At 36.7% G+C, this 23,783-nt stretch overlaps 1 protein-coding gene across 6 annotated transcripts in view; it reads right to left on the bottom strand.

Moving 5' to 3' along the window:
• The window catches only part of ATE1 (arginyltransferase 1), an 85,746-nt gene that overhangs the window by 60,348 nt on the left and 1,615 nt on the right, over positions 1–23,783 (bottom strand). For 4 of the 6 annotated variants that reach the window (XM_080401498.1, XM_080401501.1, XM_080401500.1 and 1 more), the window contains exons 2-8: positions 23,292–23,355; positions 22,888–22,950; positions 22,076–22,179; positions 20,983–21,255; positions 15,036–15,265; positions 13,280–13,408; positions 445–477 (exon numbers count right to left, since the gene is read on the bottom strand). In XM_080401498.1, coding sequence (XP_080257624.1) covers positions 445–477; positions 13,280–13,408; positions 15,036–15,265; positions 20,983–21,255; positions 22,076–22,179; positions 22,888–22,950; positions 23,292–23,355 — 896 coding nt within the window. Of the gene's footprint in view, positions 1–444; positions 478–12,105; positions 12,235–13,279; positions 13,409–15,035; positions 15,266–20,982; positions 21,256–22,075; positions 22,180–22,887; positions 22,951–23,291; positions 23,356–23,783 lie in introns of all 6 variants that reach the window. The other 2 variants (XM_080401497.1, XM_080401499.1) reach the window with 2 other exon arrangements.

The raw sequence follows: 23,783 nt of genomic DNA, 5'->3' as shown, positions 1-23,783 counted from the left end.
TTTCATTACAGTCACGCAGTGCTTAACTCTTTAAGAGTAACAAGAAAGATGGTGCAAAAATCCACAGCATTTTGCTTACTTGAAATGAAGCAACCGCATCGCTCCAAAATAACTCAGGTTGTAGTCAAGTACAAGCTTATCAAGGTGTCTAGTAATGCATTATTTTATTTCATAGAAATAAATCAAGAACAGAAGAGAGACAGCACTTTCTGCTACTGTCTCTTAATGCAGTGATATAAAATTCAGTGGTAGCACGTTATCCAGCAAAAGGAATCCGCAGACTCCTTTGCAAACACAGTGCCATACGCCTTACCAGTCAGTGTTGATACCAATACTGCGACACCCACCTATACCATCTATACCATAAAGGTTTGCTGTCTGTACAGGCAGTGGAAAGGAAAGAATACATTCATTTCAAAACTTGCACCTAGAACGAATACATACCTCCAGAGGTGAATCACAGAGGAATCGTGTGAACTGCACCGAGGCAGATTAATCAGAAACACGTGCCCAAGACGACAGTTCAAATATGCAAAGCAGAAAAAGAAAAATATTAGCAGTATATCAGGATACATTCACAGTCAAATACACTCTTTCAAAACCATCTATCTGAAAAAACACCATCAGATTTAAGAGTTAAAATAAAATATCCATAAACAAACTCCCGTGTTCTATTTTGTTTAGAAGGACAAATAGGTATAATAATAAACTATCCAAAGTACTTCCTTTCTCTAAAATAGAAGAAGGTTTTTTTAAAACGTGATGTGAGAGAATTACCACCTTGTAATACAGGTTTGTTTCTGGTGTCCTTGATTCTTAATTACACATTACCCTTCCCCATGACTGCCTGCGACAGGGAGTCTTTTCCCACCGTTCCACTGGGACGCACCCCACCACCAAAGCAAGGAGGGGTTAGGGCCCCCAGACCTCTTAATATAAATTGGTTAAGTTATATAGTTTCAAAACTATAAGCAAGCCCATTTTAAGTCTAAAGAGGAGGAAGAAAGAAAAAAAGAAAATCAGCTTCCTGAAAGTGCAAGTAATTTCAAACCTAGATTCTTTACCCGATACAAAATGATGTGCTGCAGGTAATCAACCAAAAAGGAAAGGTTTTAATGATCTGGAGCTTGTTCAAGATTCTAAGACTAATAATATATAATAGTTATTTATTTGCCATCATTTACTTATTTAATAAAAATACTTCCTTACTGGTGGATCCCACATTAAACATGTTACAAAGTTCTGGTATTGTATTTAACCCCAAAACATCCCTTTGTTAAAAACCTAGTATGTGTTACACCGTTTAATTCCCCCTCTTGTAATAATTGGATGATGTATTAAGTCAGCAGCTTGCAAACTGCAAAGCAATAGTAAATAGGAACTTTTAGTTTAAAGTTTGATAAAAAGAATATATATACCTACAAAAACCTGATTGTTGTAAAGACTTCATCGTCAAGAATTATATGAATTTCTGAGATTAATTAAAGAAGATTATTCTATATACAAAAAATGGGGTGATCACTTGTCAGTCATCCCAGGAAAGGAAGTAAGGTAACAGTAAAAAGTGCCAATATTGTAAGTTGTTGACTTAGGAGGGAGTTCCATATACAGCCTAAGTAATTAAAGCTTTCTCCTTTCTTCAGAAGGTGCTATAAAGCAGATTTTAGAAATAAAACCACAGCCTCTGGTAGATGTATATATTGACCTGTGAAGATCAACTGCACCATTCTTAATGGAGCTCAAAGTGAACCTACTCTAACACCGTGTCTCTAAGAAAGTGCATCTGCTGATGCTAAAAGAATCAAGGCTTGGCAGGATTCCCATTTCAGGCTGTTCCCCCCCCAGACACAGAGCAGTGGCTGATCGAGGGAGCAATGATAAACCTCTGGGCACAGGCTTTAGGGAAGAAACTGAATTTCTTTTCTACAAGATGCTGGTGAAGGCAGGAGATTGTGCATTCCCTACAATTAACCACTTCAAATCTAGTCACTAACACTCTAAATTACTCAGAATTTGGAAAAACAAATGACTGCAATATCTTAATTAAATCCTAGGATGTTTTTTTTTTATATGGAGAATAGGGAGAGAGAACAAGATTTTTTAAAAAAAACAGAAAACCAAAACAGATACTATCTAAAGAGGGAAAAAAAAAAGTAATTCAAAATTTGAATTGAGTTATATCTCCATAAAAGAAGAACAGTTACAAATTCCTACACTGCGAGTGCATCAGTCCTCACAGCCAGTGATTTTAGAATGTGCAGGTTTCAGAAAAAAAACAAACCATGTGTTATTAATTCTCTTGTCAGAAGACCCCCAATAGTTCTTAATCTGTAACTTTAGCTTTATAGCGCAAGTTAAACCCTATGGGTGAGAAAACTGAGCCAACACCACTTTTCAAATAATTTTACCAATTCTCCAGGCCCTGCTGTACAATCCCTTGGCTTTGAGGGCAAGGGGGAAATTTTTCAGTGTACCTCCGCATAACTTCTGCCTGCTAGGGAGGATATACTGTTACAACTACCTATCCAGCTGGCTAGAAAATAATTCTTAAGTGCACTTGAACTTGTATCACAATCTTACAGGGAAAACAACATTGCAAGTCTGGTTACATACTGTTTCACCTGTTGATACTTGCTAAATTTCTTAGCTTAGACTTCCTAAATCAGCTCCTAGAAAAATTCAGAAGACTGTGAATCTTCTCTAGAGGTCACTTAAGAAACAATTACCCCAAAGTCCAAACATTTTCTGTTGCGAGTCTCTTGTTTCGGGTTTCTTTTTTGGGGTTTTTTGTTTGTGGTTTTTTTTAAGAAAGAATTTAGTTGACACAGAGAGCTGGAGAATTTTATAAATATTTCAGATCCACTGACCCCTGCTGTTATTTTCTCAATCCTTATTCTCCCCTCCCACTCCCAAAATCCACACCACTTTCATCATAACCCAGGAATACACCTAGACTATACATTTATTTAAACTGTAGGAAAAAGCAAGATTCAGTTTCTAAATTAATGAACTCATTTAATACTGCAATATTACTATGAACACAATTCAAAAATTATTCAATAAACCATGATAGAAATACAGTCAAAAGCTGGTGCTGCATGTAAAATAACTCAATCTGTCACACAAGCACAATTAAAATTCCTTTCACAAAGTCATGCTTTTCTAATTTTAATTTCAGACTGAATTACATAAACTTTAGTCTTTTAAAAATTATGTAATATATATGAAATACAGAACATTCTTTCTTTGGTGCAAACTAATTACAACTGCCAGAAAGAACCAACAGAACCACAGGAAATAAGTTTAAACGTAATTAATAAAACTGAGAGAGGAAGACATTACTGAGATTTAAATCAAAGGGGGGCAGGGGAAAGGCAGAAAAATAAAAGGAGGGTTTGGTTCAACCCAAAGCTACGTGCTTGAGTTTACAAGAGGGGGAAGACACTCAGATGCTCTGGATGCTAAGCCAGAATGGGTTTCACCCAGTGACTCAGAAAGCAAGGGTTACTGACATCACACAGTGACGTCACACAACGACATCATAGCCTTCTCCGGAAAAAAACCAGCTCTGAGCTGTCACCATTGGTGATGGTAAAATCCAAGATCTTCAGTGCAAAGACATCACGGAAAGGCATTCATTTGTAACTTTCCCTTTGACAGTGTTAGAGTTTGCTCATATTTGCCATTCCCCATCAAAGAAAATTGAACATTTGCCCTTTTCATTTAAGCAAGGACAGGGTAGGGAACAGATATGGGATTGGGGTTTGGTTTGGTTTTTAAATCAAATCTGTGAATGGGATTAAAATAAACCCGTGGTGCTGGTTGTTTTGGGTTTGGAGCTAGACTGATAATAAAATAAAAAACAGTGTTATGAGTTTCCATACAGCCATACAACCTACAGTTCCAGTGTATCACCTTCATGTGTACCAAGCAAGTTCATCCTCCCTTCCCTCCCGTTTCCAAGGCCAACACAATGAATAATTTGTGGCCAAACAAACCTTAGTGCACTCACTAAAGAAACGAGCCACAAAAAGACCACAATCTTTCTGGAGGGTTCCTGGCATCTTCCCTATATATTCACGTCATAAAGAGTTTTTCCTCCTCAAGCAGTGCAATTTTTTAGGTTATTAAGTACGCAGGGAAAGAAAGAGCTAGAATCAGGTTTTTCTTCTCTAGAAGCTCCTTTCCAGGTCAAACTTTTCCTTTTTTATCCAGCTCCTCTTGGCTTCATGTAAACCCTGCACGGGTGTGTAGGACACCCTGCCACCACCAAAGGAAGGAGCAATGTCCCCCTTTCACACTCTGTTTACAGGTTCTGAATAAATAGGATTTTGCTCTCAAACATTAACTTACTCATCAACAATAACTGTTTCTAAGGCAGTTTATTGTTGGAACTTGGTCTGTAGTCATCAGCAGACTTTGTCCCAGGAATTGCATTAGGATTTTTGTGCATTGGGCTGCCATATTTTAACTGAAATAATCTTCTCTAGCCAAAACAGACTGGAATCAATATTAGCCATAAAACTGTGGAGTGAAAAAAAGTAAAAAATAAACAATAAAAAAAATTTCAAACTTTCAGTAAGTCTAGAAGAAGCTTTTAAATGACACACACACACACTCCAAAAAATAAAAAAAAAAAAACACAGACACAAAAAAAAATATCTAGGAAAACAGAAAGCAGGAAAATGAACAAAATTCTGTTACTTGCTGTATAAATCAGTAAAATGGGAAAAAATGTATCATGTTGACAAGGAAAGACTGTGCCAAGCTATCCTGCTGCCCTTGAAGTGGACAATATACTGGAGCTAAGTTAGCAGAGGGATCAAAGACTTATTCCAGGGCTCTATTTGGCATTTTCAAAGCGACTTACAAAAATATCAGAATGCTAACAAAACAGCTTCAGAGATATCCACAGACCTAAAGGTGAAGAGCAAGAGCCTCCAAAACGTAGTGCATAAGGAGAGAGGGGATTTAGAATTCAAATGCGTGTTTGATGTAGTTTTCAGTACAAAAATCACACTGATGAAATAGAAATAATCACTGATGGGACAACACGTACATTTCTGAATTACAGTTTCAATTCTTATATGGAGTGACAAGCGTTGCCCAGAAGAAACTTACTGTCAAAATAATGGAGATTTGTCAGTCTCACAGTGAAGATTTTTTGATATTATATGGATTTACATAGAGAAATCAGAGTCAAAAATCAGGAAGGACGATGTAAACAGCGATGCAACAATCAGAACTGAAACAATATGGCTGCGGACAAGTTAATTATCTGGACACCTAAACTCTTTTGCTCTTCTAGGCATTCCAAGAAAAAAAATGCATGAATCCACAGCGCTACAGTCACGAGGGCCACACAGGTAAGCGGAGGGAATCAGGCTGACACAGATACTCACTCTGAGTCTTTAAACCAATGTTATCATGGACCTGACACACCAGCTCGAGAGCCTATCACCAGATCAGCGCTGCCATCCACTGACATGATAAAAGGCCTAATTCAAGAGGATTATAAAAATGTATGGCTGCCAAGGTAACTACAGAAAGTTAAAAATAACCACAAAGGCTATTGTTTTTTCAAGTGTTCTCTCACTAGAAAAATTAAAAAAAAAAAAAAATCCAGAGGAAACTAGGTTAGTGAGACCTAAAAGTTTGCAAATGCCTGCTCTTAACCAGCTTTTGAATTGATCGGAACGTGCTCCTTGGCATTCCCCAGGCTACTCATACAGTTTTCTGTATTAGTTCAAGTAGATTTCTGGAACGCAATTAAAAAAAAATGGGAAAAAAAACCACCAAAACACTGTAAATATTTCAGTAATTTTTTGCACCTTTTCAAACAGTTTATCTTTTGTGTGTTGTGAAATTCTTTTCTTCCAAGACAAATATTTAGTTAAGCACAAAGCAAAGAGAGTGTCCAGCTAGCTTTGCAGAGGGAACGGAGACACACGTTATTTTTCTACAAGTTTGTCATTATAAAACACTCAGGAGAAGTTAAATAAAACATCTGCTTCACAAGGTCTAAACAGCAATAAACTGTTCACTCTTGCTCTTTCTGAAAACTACTGTACAATTTTTATGATCTTTTATGGAAATGGTTTCTAACCTGCGTAGCTGCCACATAGTTTGTTTCAGTTATATTCAGCCATGTTTCCTAAAGACAAAAACTACTGTAAAAAGACTTTAAGCCTAAAAATCACATTACAATACACACTGGGTGTATTGTATCAGTGTTTGAAACCACCCAGATCAACCATTAAGTTCACTAGAGAAGAGGCAGGAAGAAAAAAAATGCTTAACTTCAATTTTTCTCATGACAATATGTTATATGGAAAACTCAGTTTGGAATGATAAGTACCAATATTTTTTTTTTAGCACAAGAACCGAATACAGCTAAAGAACTAAACTAGCTGCAAGCTTTTATACAGATATATATGCGTGTGCCTATAAATATGCTGACAGCTTCCATAATTGACTTTAGGAAGCATTTTAAAAAAGACAACATTAGGTCCGAAATGAAATGACTCTGATGAGATGATACTTCATTAAGAAGAACTGCTAGAGGTCTCACCTACTTCATCCAAATTAGCTATTGAGTACATCACTGTGATCAAAAAATTTCCTTCTTGGGATGAAAGGGCTGTATTAATTTCATTTAAAAACTTTGCCTCCAGAGCTACACAGTTCTACATCTGTATCTACCATTTAAAAAACAAGAAACACATTCTGACACTTCATCTAAAACACAAAAGACATGCAGGTGGCAAAGCTTTCCAAAACATTTACATACACAATTCCACATACTTTGTTAATTATCCTGAAGGCTGGGGTAGAGCTGGATCACAGCATCTTCCAGGCCATTTGTACTCTGCACAGCCTCCCTGCTCTCCTTACACAGAACACACAGGTATTTTTGCTGTTGAGCAAGAGTTAAAACAGCTGCAGATACGGATTGCTCTTAGCAAAGCGGACTACAAGCCGGATCTATTACTAAGCTTCTTTAAATCCAGTGTTGCCACCTGAAGAGCCAGCTTATGCCCTCAGACCTAGTTATGTTTCTATCTTGTTTCCACATTTTTGTATCGTAGTTCTACAAAGCCAGAGCATCAAATACTACCTGGTTACTCTCACAGTCTTGTCTGTTCCTTGAGGTAAAAGCAGAGTAACAGACAGCAGTACGTCTGTCGAGAGCTGCCTCCACTAGCACTGAATCAAGTGCTGGTGCTTGACAATCATCAGAGTATATCTGTCTCTTGGGATTATATAAAACACATTAAAAGTTCACTCTCCTGTCGTATTCTCAGATCATCCTTCTATACATTAATCTACACATCTTCTCCCAGAAATACAACCAAATGCTATTAAAAGTTACTAAAAACAACAAAAAAAAATGGTTCCAACCCCTTATTTATCCATTTCTTTGTGCATGAATTATTACCACAAAGCTATTACATTTCTTACAAGAAATAAAAAAAAAAAAAAGGTGGACAAAACTCCATTCCTACAGCTTATTTGCATACTTACAGTACTCTTGACCTGCTGATCAGCTCTATAATTTGTGCTCCAACCGATCTTTCACCAAAAATACAGGGAAACAACATCCACTCCATGAAAGGATGCTCAGCCTACTACCCCCTCACTGTTCATTAGAGAAGTCTCCCCTTTTTCAGTTTTTCTAAGCTTTCATTACTTCAATTTTTCTCATTATATCTTGACTCATTTCACAAAATAAATATAACCACCACCCAAGCAGAAAAAAAAATGAAACATGTAACTTGTAGACATGTTAAATAAATTTTTGCAATGGATTACATTTGTGGATTTTTGTATGTTACAGAAACAGATCGTCATACTAAACATGATTATAGTCTTTAACTACTTTAGCAAAAAAACACACCCTAAAAAAGCTCATGAATAACAGCTCTATTATATTGGGAACAGTATATGACAACTACCACCATGGACCCAAGATAAAGGTCCATATACTGTACTTTCATACAGTAAAGAAACGCATAGAATGTCACAAACACTAGAACAGGTTCTTTCCTCATATATTTTCACAGCTTCCAAAAATGAGCAGTTCAGGGACTTGGCCAATTCAAGAGTAGCCTTGGATAAACTTCTCCAACAAGCAGCAATACACCTATTTCCCAAGACTGTATCTTACCTCATTCAGAAGCTATTCACACTTTACCTCTTAATCACCTGTTGAGGTTCCCCCTAAGTCTTCTGATTTTTTTCCAACAAGTCTTTTTAAGATAAGAGTACCTATATTCCTAAAACAGTGGATGACTAGGCATTTACAGAGCAGCTTAATAACGTTTTGTGTTCCCACAGAGAAAAACTGAAATATCAGTTCTTCCACAGCACTATTTAAGAGCAAGTATTATGAAGCAACCTTAAAACAGAAAATAGTTTGCTATGTTTTGCCTCAGGACACCAATTCAATTCAATAAAAACATGCTGACATAAATATTCTCAGAGGTCAACAACTTTGCATAACATCAGTACTTGACTGTACTCCAAAGCACCGAGACAACCAGGTTAGTGTTGAAGCTGAAATCCTGTAGCAATTGACCAAAGGTTTTTGAGAGAGCTGAGAAGGTTTCCAGGGGAAGTTCAATTTATACCAGAAAAACTAAGAGAAAAGGGGATAATCAATAGTTTAAAAGACTATGCAGAAAATACTTGTAGCTTTTATGTCAAGATAAACACAGACTTGAAAAATTTCACTTGCAAACTAAACTGGTTTTAATTCCAGGAGCAAAGAGATACTCAAAACGGTTCCTAGAACATTAACTTCTTTGGCAGATAGCAAATCTACTCCTGCCTTACCAAATCCTCTACTCACCAATGAGAGCAGTACTGAAGATTGTCATGATGCTTCCATAGAAAAGGCAAGTTTCATTACCACAGGGTTAATACCAACCCTGGGACCTGAAAAAAATTTATTCCAGTATGGAATTTCTACCTTGCTTTTTATTAGAACAAACAGAAATCACTGCCTTAACCAGGAATCAGTACTGCATCACCAAAACGCATTGCAGGACTCTTCCCCAGCAAAACCTTAAAGTAAATTCTTTTTAATGAACACACACTATTATTAGGGCTACTTCAGTCTCCATCAGAGATGCAAAAGGAGAAGAGGAGAAAGTAAGAAGGAAAAGGCAAAATTCAAAAAGACCCACCATCCTGAAAGGCACTAAAACACCCCTTATCACTGGTCTGAAAGTGGCACTAACCAAGACAGCGCCCAGAAGTTCAAAGTAATCTCTGGTGTCCAGTATTCAATGGATTCCCTGTCCTGGAAATCATTTATTCCCCCCTCCTCACACAAAATCACAATGAAGAGATGTATATATATTACATAGGTGCAAAAGGAGACCTTCTTTCACACTCATTGAGCAATAATTGGCTTCATGGTTCACACACCTTTTGTTAATATTGTGAACTGTTTTATAGCTTTCCACATTAGTGTTATTTTCAAATAATCACCAGAATTCTCATTCTATTCCTAAAATTACCTTTTCATGTAATAAGGCTGATATTAAACGAGTCTAGCAGCTAATATAGGCAGACAGTATATTGTAATGCCAACGATGTAAGAATATATTCCAAAACCAAGTTGTTAATATGTCCCATAACAATTTTTGTTGGATTCTGAACTTGAATACAGGCAGGTTTCTGAATATGAAGTGTTTGGCCAAATATAAAATTAAATACTTTTCCTAAACTAGAAACTTTCCAAACACAAAAGTGTGCAGGACTCCCCCTGAAAAGGAGTCATCCACCATACACAGATTAGTTTGCACAGATTAAAAGCTAAATTTAATTTTCAGATGCAAAAGAAATCCTGGATGTTTGCCAGTTTAAAGCCCAAAGCAGACTTGTTACTACCCTGATAAAAAGCCCTGTGTATGGGACAGAATTTCATTCTACCTGTACTTAAAAAAAAACCTGCTTGGCTCCATAGAGTCTGTATGATATATTAAAAAATCTGAGAAAGAGGAAGAAGAAAAAATTTGAGGTCTTTCAAATAGCATTTTCCACCCTGCCCCTCAATAATTTGGATCAGTTTTACCTTACTTGGTACCTTCTTTTCTGAAAAGTGACCCAGATAAATCTCTTCCCATACAGGTTCAGTATTTAAAAAAAAAAAGTGGTTTCTAAATACACAAATTACATTTTATGTAAAGTATTCTTCAGTTTACTTCCTGCAGGGATCAAATACAAAATGCTTTTGCTTGAAATGACAGAGCTTTAGTGCCTAATAACTGTGAATAGAAAGACCTCCATAGCCAGACAGCCACACGGACACATGACACAATTTACAGTGCTAAAGGACGTAAATTAAAACCCATCAGCATCAGACTGAGTTTTTACATTTACTAGATGCCTCAGAGGTCTTATGTCTGCCCTAGAATATTATATTAAGCCTCCACAAACAGGATGCCAGAGAGAAGATAAAGGCAAAGCGGGGAAAAACCTATGGCAAGTACCAAGGAAAACGAGAAGAAAAATCCATCAAACTAATAGCAGTAAACAGACACCCACCTCCCTCCTGTTCAACAGCAATTCCCATGATGGACTTTACACATTAAGGTGGTGGAAACCTGAACTGTCCTTAATGTCACTTTATAAGCTTTGCTCCCCTAGACTAAAAAAGTTCCACAGGTGATTAAACCCAAGCCTACACCAAGCCATGCACTCTGACCCAAACAGATGTGATGAATTGAGGGCTAACTGCTGTTCAGAACTGAACTGCAAGCAGACATTCATGGGTTTGCCCTTGATTCTTCATGTATTATAAAAAAAAAAAAAAAAACAAACCACAAAGAACAGCATAATTCTAAACAAAGAATAAGTATATGAAGTTCTTATCACCCTCTCTGTGGCAACAAGATTTTCAGAGCAAAATCATGATGGCTTATATACTATATCTAAGCATTAGGGCTGAAATACATTCTCATAGCAGACAAATAATCAGACCAGGTAACACCTGGTACGAATCTAGTAAATAGCTCAATCCTTCCTGGCACACTTCTGATTTTTACATTATTATAATTAACCCAATTTACATCAGTAATTATAATAAGGGCAGAGACTACTACTTATTGTTATGAGTCCTATTATTTTACAAAACAAAGTGAAACAATTTTTATGGCTTTCCACAGTAGCATTATGGACATCTCACAAAAAAGCTCTCCTTACACTCTTTTGAACTAAAGCCAAAAATGACTACATGGTTTTATTATGATACCTGGAAAATAGCCACAGCTTGCTAGGTATTACTTCTGCAAGTACTGCTCTCAAGAACAGAAAAGTCTGACTAGATAGCTGATCAATATTGAAGCCATACTTTTGCAGTAAGTAGAAACGAAAAATCTAAGGTAGCAAGTTTATTAAATCTGCTAATGAAAATGTTGTGCCACCTACCAGAGAAATGGAGAATTGCTGCTTGTTTAGAACCCCGTGAGTGCTTTTTTTTATTATTATTTATTAGATTAGGATTAGCATCCTGTAAACATCATTTTAAAAAGCAGGCTTTATTCATAGGCAATGTATTCTCATTGAATCTCAGACAATCAGCTAGCGGGAATATTCTGCACTATTTCTACTGCAAAGGTAAGTTCTAGTTGAGAGGTAGCAATGGCATGTGAATAAACCTGAAATTTTAAAACCTTCACCTATTAAATTAAGCAAGACCAAAAAAATTAAGGACAAATGTGGAAAAGGCACCGAACAGCTATAAAGTAGAAGATGCTTTTGCCATCAAAAAAGCAATTCCATACCATTATCTCATTTCCAGTGGAAATCTGAGTCCCAGATCCATTTACAAATCATGTACAAACAGCAGCTCTACTTAAGCCATTATTAACATTAGGTTTTTTAGTTATGATGATGCATAATCCCTCCCTCTTCAGCTCAGTTACCCCTTGGCCAAAGCCTGCAACAGAAGCTTCCGAAAAAACCTAATGATTTCCCTCCCCAATGAAAATTCCAATATTTTAATATTTGGTATCACTCTCAGAGACACCACTTCTCATCATTTAACTGCACATTAAAAAACAAAGTTTCCATAAAGGTGCATGCAGTGAACTGTACCTCATTTTCGCCACAGTCAGAAGGTGTATCCTTGTGTATAGCCATCTGATACTTGGCAAATAAAGTGGCTGACTGGTTGAAGGATGATTTGAACTGGGGATCCTCAAAGGAGACAGGTACTAACCTCACCTTCAGAGCAAGGAAAATACAAGCATACTGTTTTGAGTGCATATGATCAGGTAATATGCTTCTGAAGGTAAGGCTAGTGAAAGATCTCCTCCTATCCACTTCAAAGCCTCTGAAGTCAGTTTTCTACTTTAAGCACAGTAATTAAAAAAAAAACCCTACAGGGGAAAGTCTGACAACTAACACTAGCTCAAACTGACTGCTGATACTTTCATTGAAGAATAAAAATTGTATAACACTAGAAGACTCCAAAGCAGCAGTTTATTCAACCCATCTTTTTGGCCAAGTATCTAACAAATTAACCACAAATTTTATTTTCATTGTACAGTCTCAAGGACTTTTAAAATATATTATTGTTAATGGCACATCACTCATTGCCCTGGTTTAGCAATTACATATTCTTGCTACATATACTATTTCTCCAAACTCCTGATTTTTTCTTTCTTTATAGTACTAGAGAAGTAATATGTCTGACAGTTAACTACCATATTCTGCCTGGTCATTACAAGAAGCAGTAACGAATGTAATTTAGATGGAGTGCACAGATTACATTTTAAAGAGCTTACATTGAAAGTGAAGAGATTTATACAACTTCTGTGAACCTTAAATGAACAGTTTGTACGTCTGATAAATTTTTGCTCACATGTTGGCCCTGATCATGCTTAGTTTGTCCTTATGTAAGCATTCAAACCAAAGCAAATGAGTTAGTTAACAGGCTAAGTGTCCAGCTGGTTTTAGTTCCTCTAAGATTTGTATTTATAAAGGCCCACCACAACTATCTCCAAAAGGCTCCATCTCTTACCCAACAGCACCTCCATGCAACTTCCTTAACTTTGCTGTGTGCAATTAAGACCAAATATTTGTGGCACTCACGAAGACACATCAAAAGAGTTTGCACTTTCAGGATGTTGATTTTATTTGATACGGTATTTTACATGCTCCTGAATATGTAACGGATATAAAATCCACACTTGTTTCTTCTAGAAACAAGATACATGAAATAAGAGGGGAAGCTGAGCTTTCCATAAAATTAATTTGGCCTTCTGACCTGATTTACAGTTGGTTTATCAGGTGGGTCCTTGTGAATAACCATCTGGTAACGTTTATAGACCTGGTAAGACTCCTGAAATGTGGCTTTGAACTGTGAACTCTGTGGAGATGATCTCACCACCCTCACCTTCAGAAGAAGTTAAACACATTTATTATTACAATATCACGCAGTAACTATATATTTATACATATACAAACCTCACAACAGAGAGAAATTTTGACTTCCTGCATAAGGGCGCTAACAATTTAATTAGTATTAGCCAACAGCCTTCAAAGTCTTCAGTTCAATTTAGGCTATTGAATGTTTTTATATTTACTCTGAATAACATACAAAGTTTTCAAACTCTAAATTAAGATAGCTAAAATGGCTACAGAAAAACTAAACAAATAGTTTTCAGGAAATAACACCGATAAATGGTATGCAGATCAACATTTTAAAGAGATTTTCTGTACTTCTTTAAATCTTCTCTTGTAGTTTCACACTACACTGAAAAATATTTGAAAGACCTGTGCATTTGGAAGACTCTTATCTGTGCTTTTTATCTAAAGATTAGTTTTTATTCCAATTACCTCAAGGGGATTCCTTGTTATTTTTCAAATTGAAAGAGGGAGATGAAACAATGTTTCCATATTCAATTATGAGTTAACTGTAATAGGAAGTTGTCAGTCTTCCCCACCATCACCCTTACACACATGAAAATAATATTTAAAAAAAAAATCTATACATTAAAAATTATTCTTAGTAAAAATGACTGCTACCTAACCAAAAACAATGCTGTCACATGAGCAACAGTGCATGTCTTTTCAAGCATATTTAAGGACATGTTCATTTCAAAAAACACATAGTTTTCAGTATGGTTCTGTTTTTACAAATAACATCGGTTCCGATCTATTAAAAAAACCCAAAACACCACACTTGACAGCCATAGTGAGGAGCAAAGACAATCTGGGAAAACACTGCTGGAATCATCCCCCTTCTAATTCTACCCGCATCTTCTAAATGAAGATGTTCAGACAAAGCCATCACGCTTCTGTTATACAACTTGTCAGAAAATCTGGAGGAGTTAGTGAGATGGATTGATTTCATGGCTTCTTGTCAGTTATTCAGTGAATCTTTTAATTTTCAATACCATCATTGATAATCAGTAACTACAGGAAAATAGTTATATTCAAATAGTTTTCCAGCTTCCAGAAAAAATAAAAAGAAAAAAATGAGTTTATGATTAACAAATGTTAGAAAGTCCAAAAGTCTTCCAGATTACTGTCTCTATATTAATAATAGACTTAATGGCAACCAGGATATTAAGCAAACTTTTCCACCATCACTTTTATCGCTTCCAAAGACACCAACACATACCAATGATGTTTATAAACAGCAGCTATCATCTTATCTGTTTAATTTTATGAACAGTTACTGCTTTCTTGTCAAGATTCATTAGCATAGATAGGTTAACTGTTTATATACTGCAGAACTAGATATTGAGTCTTTCTCATCATTCAACACTCCGTTAATTCAAAGTCTTTCATTTTCAAGTCAGACTGTATGAAATCAATTTGCAAGTTACTTTGGCAACTGTACTGAGCTCTGCTACGACTGACTGCAAGTGCCAGAGTACCCTCTTGTGGTTACACAGAGCTCAGCTGCACCATATATATTCCATAAAGTCACAGAGACTAAACACCCAAGCATTTCGAAAACTCCTTAACCAGACTTTTCCTTAATTTGCTTCCAACAACAGTGAACAAGACATTACCTCTAACTTGTGTCGTGCATCATCAGGTAAAGAGACAAAAATGAAGTCTTCAATGGTTTTAGGCTGGTTTGTTTTAGATTTAGAGTTTTGCAAGAGGAAAACTTGATCTGCTTGAAGCTGAGAGCCTTCAATTGTGCACATCTGGTTCTGAAGGAGTTTCTGCAGTTTTCTTTCTTTCCTTATGTCCTTTGCTTTCCGACACGGTGGCTTGCTCAGATCAGCCCCTTTCCCTACAAGGGTACAGGCAAAGAATTAAACTCCACATTTTGCACTACACATGGAATTCTTACATAATCACCAAAGAGAAATGGCTAAAGTCACCATTAATTGCAGACTGTGGTCTGAACATAACATGGTCTTCCACATTTACAACTACCGACAATGCCCAATGCCAAGCTAAGTTGCAATGATTCTTCCTCTACAACTGTTTAAGGCAGCACTATAATATGGGAACACCTTGACCATGATTCCACCCCAGAGCCAAGGATGTATTTAAAAACTAAAATGAAAAGACTTCCTGCTAAAGTCTGTCCTTAAATCATTCTGCCACATCGCCCTCTCGGAAACAAAGAAAAGCTCCTGTTTAATGTATGGTATGATGGTGTACTACATTCAAACAGCTACAGGATCAGCTTCAAACACCGAAAGGAGAAAAAACACAACCACAAAACCTTGCAGCCAAATTCACAGAGAATTATTCTACCACATTAAAAACTCAGGTGGCTAAACAACAGACTCCTGCAGAAGATACACCAAAAAAAGCATTTATTTTTTGTCACCTGGAACCCTTACGCACTATACAGAGCTACTGCCAATGCCAGTGCCATTCATCAGTGCCAATGCTACTAACGTCATGGAACAGAAACTTAAAAGGCCACATAAGCTTACATCTTTGCTTAATATCACATTCAGACTGGTTTTATGAATCAATTCACTTTTATCAATTTGCTGCTATGTTTAACAGATCAACAATTCATAACGCTCTATTTCTGAAGTGTTATTTACTTAAAAGAGAAGTCAAACCTAGAAAACAAGTATCTCAGCATGGAAAATAGTACATATAAATATTAGAATAGTACACAGAACTATAGCATAGTGTAAGAACTTAGTTTTAAAGCAACACAAATCCAAAGACATGCACAAATGAATCTTGAAGTGGTCCAAACTCTTCAAGTAAGGGGCTAGATAATTTTATGCATTGGACACTGACACGAGATAAAGTGTCAAGATATGGGAATGCCAGTACTAGACGAATTAATACAGAATTTTTTCAAACCAATAAGATAGCTAGTCCCCATGCTACCCTCTAAAGGCACTGAAAGGATGGTTACCAAACATAATCTACTTACAAGTAGCTATTTCCCTAGACAGTATGATTTTAATCGATACAGATTGTAAATCCATAAATTCAAATATGTAAAAATTACAAAAAGCAATAAACATTTTCTTAACACTTTCAGTTCTGCCAAAAATTTGTACATCATTGTTGGCTATTCCATGTAGCACACACAAGTCACTGAACACCTACCTTGCTCCGGCTGAGCAAGAGCTCTATGAACCTGTTCCACCGCTGGAAGAAATAATAAATTTTCAAGGAATACCTGTCTCAGCTTAGCAGCTGCTGTTCCGAGTTCCATACAGAGTGAAAGCTGTACTCAAAATTGCATAAGCAGCCAGCTAACGTAATACAATGTGACTCGAATTGTGTATCTTTTTATTACTTTTTAGGGCAGTGGTAGATGAGTTGGAGGCCAAAAAAGAGCCATAATATCAAAAATTTCAAAAAGAGAGGAAGAGAGGAAAAAATTAATCCCATACAGGGAAATGCAGTCATATCTTGCACAGAAGCAAAACTGTAATAAATATTTACGACAAATTGCTGAATAAGTCTTTTATGCCATCAGCTTTCTCCTGAACTCCACATATTTGCAAAAGATGCAGCGGCAACTTTTGAAAGACTTACCTTTTCAAATGGGAAAGTACCCTGAACAGTACTTTCATTTGAAGCGTTGGAAAGAAGATACGTTTACAAATCTGTTAATATTTATAACACTTAAAGTGGAATCCAAACAGGCTAAGCTGTAGTTATTCCCTTAAATAATTATAATAAATAAATTCCTTTACTCCCTTAAAGGCCTGGAAATTACATGGAAATTGTTTTTTCCAGAATTCCCATGACACAGTTACATCTTTCTTTCCTCCTCCTCTGCAGTAACTTATTAGCCAGAACTGACATTTTCCTTGTTCTCTACCCGCATCAGACCTTCTCATGGACAATGGGAACAGTGGTATCCTTCTGCAAACTAGAAACGGTGAAAGCACTGGTATTTAGAAAGCTCACTGGTGTGTTTAGAGTCACTTCAACTGTCAAGAATCACAGCCCTCAGAGCCGCTGCCTGCATCTTTCTTTACCAACAGATACATCACAAATTTGCAAAATACTTTATGCTGGGATAAACTTTTAAGTATCAATAAGACTGTAAACCATTCCTTTTAATGTGCATACCACATAGAATTTACAGAGTTTATGAGGGCACTTCTGGGGCAAGTTAGTAGCAAGCTCTTCGTGGCTCACCCAGAGAAGTCCCAGGCTGGTTTCTCCACATAGACTCCAGGACAGCTGAAATTTGAGAGCATCTCAGGGACTTGACAAGGAGCCGATGCCACTTCGGCACTGTTAATACATCCTACGGTTGCACTAGCAAATTTTATGATCAAGTGTTCTTACCTCTCAGCTAAGGTTTTTTGAGTATTTGTTTCATCCATACATCTGAAATTATTCACCAGAAAGGAACAAATATTATGAGGAAATTACAGACACTATGTGACCTGTCTACAGGCAAACAAATCAGAGGAAGAGCTTATTTAAAATACTCATGATACATTTGAAGAATGAGTACTTCATCCATACTGAGATCTGTTTCATGTCTCCTATCTTCTATAAGCTGTGTTACCAAGAAGAACTTCTTTAAAATGAATGTTCCTACAGACATAAGCAAACCTTCTTTTCTATCTGAAACTGTGCAGAAGCAGCCCATTATTTCTATAGGACAATGACCTTTTTTGTTTATAAAGGAATAAAAATGCAATTAAACAATCTTATTACGGAATAAGTCTACGTTTTCCAAGATGAAAACTAAACATCTTTCTAGCTGGAAAATTTTAAACTAAATTTGACCTGTGACACCACTTACCCTAAAAAAAAATTAAAATTAAAGATCAGTAAGCTCTCTGATCCGTTTATTACTCACTTTTAAATTTAATTTAAAACCTCCAGAAAGACACACACTAATGAGTATTTCTCCTCTGTAAAACCTTTTTCCAAAACACAGCACAACATTTCAAGCTTTCTTTATCTCTATTTTCAGTATTTAAAGGTTTACCCAATGTTATTTCTAACATAACTGAAGACCATACCTCACCTTTTTCAAAACAATGGCAGGTTTACACTCATAAGCTTTACCCAAGACTGCCATCTGCTGTCAATGTCCACTTAATTTGCTTTCCAAATTGAGTTTACATAACCCAAAGGTTTTCATTAATTATTTGCAAAACAAGAGGGTTTTGAAAATTTGCACAACAAATAGAAGTCACATAAACTATACAAGGGCTATAAAAGCTTTGACTGCATTTTATAAAATCAAAATATAAAATACAGTCTAAAAAATTCTGGAGTAGTTTTCCAGGAACATGTAACAGTACTGCTTTCGTGCAGCACTACCAGTTTTCTCATCAAGCATTTCTGAAAACCCTCCTTTTTGATCAGATGCAAAATTGCTTGTTAAGCTGGTGAAAATCTGATCAAATTTGAATGAGTGCTCATTAAGAAAAAAAAAACAAAACACTATAGAAGGGGACAAATATCTTTGTAAATGACGTTCTCATAAATACCGGCACAACTTGTAATAGGCGAGTGAATTTAGGAATTAGTATGATGGATGTCCCAACACACGCAGAAGCTCTATAACATCCAGCCTCCATTAGGATTTTAACTAACATCATACGCTATGCATTGGCTAATTGCAGCTCAGAAACTGCCCTTTATTTTTCTCAGCAGGCCATTGTAGAGGCTATGCTAAACTGATCTGTAAGACAAGGCTGCCTCACCTGCAACCTCTGGGCCATAAAGAGCCTGTCAGCAACCCTACCTTCTTTTCCAGTGCTGGCTGTTGGTGAAATTAATTGTTCTGCAATAATCCATCCACACCTTACCATCCTCCTTCCAGAAATCACCCACGTCCCACAGGAACGTAGCCAGCTAAAAAGAGAAGCCATAGGAGAGGCAACTCGCAGCACTCTGAGCATATCCTGGCAGCAGTGGTTTCCAGTGCTACTTTTTTCCTCGGGGACCCTCCTCAAGGACTCCCCTGCACATGCAACAGGTATGACCACACCACACAGGGGATCACCCACCAGCTGCGACACAGTCTGCCCTGTCACAACAAGCTACACAAAAACCTTAACACCATCGCAAGCAGATGTAGATTCCAGGTTCTCTTGCCACACAAAGGGGTACCACAACACCTATCACACACAAAAAATTACAGTCAGATGACTGACAATGAGATTACCTTTTTCTAGGGTAAAGATTTCATGATCAAATTCAGCCCAAAGGCAGCATTTCAGTATTGTAATTGTAAAGATTTCCAAAGCTTGACTGAGGGATAACTTCCATACTGAAAGAAGTGATCATACTATTAAAATCAGTATTATACTAAAAAATATGTTAAAAATGCCACCAATATTTCACGTACTTTTACACAAAAACTGTAGAAATGCTAAGCATTTACCTTCAGTCTTTAACGCAAGACCTGTAGCATTGTATAAATGCATAAGTAGTAAAGAAAGATTGCCTTACTTCTACATATTTACTGCACTTCCTTGCAGAAATGTAACATTAAGTCCACAGAATAAAAAATAAAATTAAAAAAAGGAGAAATTACCACATAATTTCATACCCTCTAACCTCAAGTTAGCCAAAATCTAAAACAAGGAAATCTCCTGAACAGATGAAAAAGCTCACCTAGAAAATGTCATTCTTCACAGAGGACCAGAAGAATCTGTACTTTTTTTTTGGTAAATCACCAGAAAGCTGTACAGTTTCCTTTAAGCCTATGAAATACCAACATGACAACATACTGAATGTATTTCCAATGCCAGTTAGATCTGTGGCAAATAGTCTATGAAAGCACAAAAAACATAGTCTTAAACTAGTTATTCACAGGGGTGTATGCACAGGGTGTAAACACTACAATTTGTATTCCAACAAGATGGCCTGCAGAAATGAAAAAATGTGAAGAACAATAATAGCTCAGGTGTTTTTCTTGGGTCTTAAACTCATTTCCCACTGCTGCACAGAGACAAGGTTAAGCCTTAACCTAACAGTGCTAGCACTGCTGCAGCACCAGCCAGAGCTGTATCGAGCTCTGTCTTGCACAACCAGGGAGTTGATCCTTGATGATCCTTACAAGTCCCATTCAGCTTGAGAAATTCCGTGATTCTACAAGCCATACCTCAAGGTACTTGTACTTGAAGCCTGAGTCACCACATCCTACAGAAGAAAGGGAAAGCTGGATATACCTCTTATTCTGCCCACAAATGTATCCCAAACTGGAAACTAGTGCCCGTGTCTGATGAGATTCAACCACCTTGATCAATGTGACTGCTATCTAAATAGCTTACAGAAAACTACTTACTGAGAATACACACTTACAGCTGATAAAAAAAGAAAAGCAAGAATGAAGATCAATGCAACTTTCAGAAAAAACTAAGAAAAGAAGTAACATGCAGTATCTCTCAATTTATAAACTATAATTCCACAAACTGGGAAGAGTACAAGGAACAAAAAGAAACAATTATTGATTTACTAGACAAGACAAAAAGAAGGATTTCACCAACATGTGCAATCACAATAGTATATTCCAATTACCACGAGAAATTTGACTACCTGGCTTCGGTGGTGCAGGAACAATTTTAGCTGAACGTGATGGTTCTCCAAGGAGTGGTGTATCTTTATCTGCACTTATCTGAGGAAAACCTGATTCCACCTTCTGCACGTTCACCTCTTCTTTTGTTTCTCCTGTGTCCTCATCTTCATTCTCTGCCCTCTCTGTGTGATCCACACTCAAGGGAGTCAGTTCAGACTGACTGACACGAGATTCACCTTTGTACGCAAAATCGCATGGGACCACATCCTCTATATGGGAATCCATAGGCTCTTCTGTAAATAATTAAAAACTACATGAGTGAATTTCTGTATATATAACACCACAGCTCACACCTTGCACAATTAACATTTTACAGTAAATGAACTCATTTTCAATTTTACAACTGTTTTCCAACAGATAAAGTGACTGTGAAAGTCTGGAAACAGAAAGCTTCCTTTACAATCCTGAATTACTAGCACCAACTCATTCATGAGAACAGTTTTAACTTCTCCACTAAAACAGAGTAATTAATCTCATGCCATAACTACAAACAAACAACAACAGAGATACAAAAAACCTAGCGCGCGCACACACACACCCCCAAGAAGCAAATTATGATTCAGAACCAACGCAACAAGTTTCACCACAACTGAGAACAGCTACTTTTGGTGTTGGATAAACGGGGTGTAACTGTTCAATCACTTGGAAGAAAAACTCTTTTTCCTGCTTGCTCTTCCTTTTCTCTGCCACCCACTGTCCTGCTTAGTCCTCTCCAGATTATTGCTTTTATGACAGAGGTGAAAACAGGATCTAAACCTCTACAGCACCCAGCTAGAAAGTAAGCATGTACCTAGAAATGAAAAAGAAAATAAGCTGGTCTATGAAAAACGTAAGGAAATATATTCTTCAGAAGAGCAAGTCAGCTGCACGGTTTGGTCTCTGGGCTACACAGTGCTCTTGATGCAAAATACAGTGTAAAGACACAACCTACGTGGACCTTTATAAAAGCGTCCATATAAACATATCAAAGTGTACTAGCCATTCTATCAACCAAGTAGGTACATCATCCTTTCAAATATCAACATTGGTTTTCAAACACTAAAAAATTCTTACCTTCACTCGCTGCTTTCGAAACATCTCCCTTAGAAATAAATTTCAGCATTTTCTTCAGAACTTTCTTGTGAGATTTGGAAGTCTGAAAATGCAAAGCCTGGCACCTTAAAAAGAAAAAAAATTATGACCACTTACTTTGTGAAAGATTTTTTCAGAAGCAAATGTTAAGGAACCGCTTGAAAAAGTTACACTGTATGTTTATTTTCTAATTATTTTTGCATTTCCCTATATTAAGTGGTCAAATATTTAATCAACATTTTTGAGTTAATAAAATCATTTTGTACCACACAATATCATTCTTTATTTGGTGTGTATATCACGATAATCACTAAAATATGCTCAAGCACTGCATAAAAAAGCTTTCCTAGGAGGCAAATACACTAGAATTCTTCAGTTACCTATTTTATAGATACAGCATTGACACTAACTAATAATACCAGAAAAGCATATTTAGAATGATTCATGCCTATTCAACTGACAGCCTCTCTTATTTGGGCTATTAAAGCGGTGTTTGTGGGACACAAACACACAGGTTCACCTGCAACCAGTGAACAAGACAGCAATCACAGAACTCTTGCTTTGGATTGCAACCCAGAAGCAAAAGGCAAGGGTACACACTCAGCTTACAGGAAAACATCACAGAGCCACTGATGTGCCTATGCACAAACACAACAGCATATACTGAGTACTCAAAGTACCATTTCAAGTTGATAAACTTTCCAAGTATTATGTATTTAAAGCAGGAAACACAACTGGTTCAACATATTTGAAGTGGTCAAATCACTTACAGTCACGTATTTTGAGCTTCTTACCTTATTGTGTATTGAGGACAACACGTTTGATTCATGATAGGTTTGTAGACGTATTTTCCACTTCTAAAAACAAGAATAAATATGTATTGATTTTTTGTTGCTTATACTACAAAATAAATGGAAGACCAACTTTTTTGTTAAAATATCAAAATATTACATGACGAGTAACAAGTCTGAAGCAAGTTCTTCAGCTTTTTACTGCTATAGTAAAATACTCTCCTCCTAAAATAACGTATCTTCCTGTTCAACAGCATCACGTTACAAAAAGTTGCAGAGCATTGGACAAATAGTTCCATTTCAATTAGTAATAGAAACTAGTTAACTGTTTCCACTGACTTAATTTTAAAACTGGACTCTAAATTGTATCTAAACAAGACAGCTTTGTATTTTCTTTTTAAATTTACCTTCGCCATCCTCTGTCTATGAGATCCTGGTAATCTTGAACTGTCATTGAATGTGCCCACATACCTGAAATAAATAATACAGTAACACACTTGACTGACCACAGTCGTGCTTGAAAATACAAGAAGTTCCACAGAAATTTCACTGGAAATCTGAGCAGGTAATGGCAAATAGGTGTCCTTCGAGGATTTTTCCTTGGTATATTTGTAAATCTCATAAATTATCAAGTTCAACACCCACACTGAATATAAAAAGAAGCCACCATAACCAACGTAAATCTTGGGATGCAACCAACTATATTGCTCTGACTGTACAAATTAAAAGTTTATCTCTCCACCTGCTCTCTTTCCCGGAGAGACACCAACCAAATAACATACTAGTTGCTCCTTAATTTTGTTAAAATCATTCGGAAACACTGGGTGAGAAGCCTTTCGAGAGGCACCGAAGGTGGCACAGACCATTCCCAGGGACTCCTCAGAAAGCAACTGCCGGGG

The sequence above is a fragment of the Falco punctatus genome (assembly GCF_963210335.1).
Source record: "Falco punctatus genome assembly, chromosome: 9".
In the NCBI taxonomy this organism is placed as follows: Eukaryota; Metazoa; Chordata; class Aves; order Falconiformes; family Falconidae; genus Falco; species Falco punctatus.
Note: the sequence above shows the minus strand (reverse complement) of the source record. Positions and strands in the feature narration are given on the sequence as shown.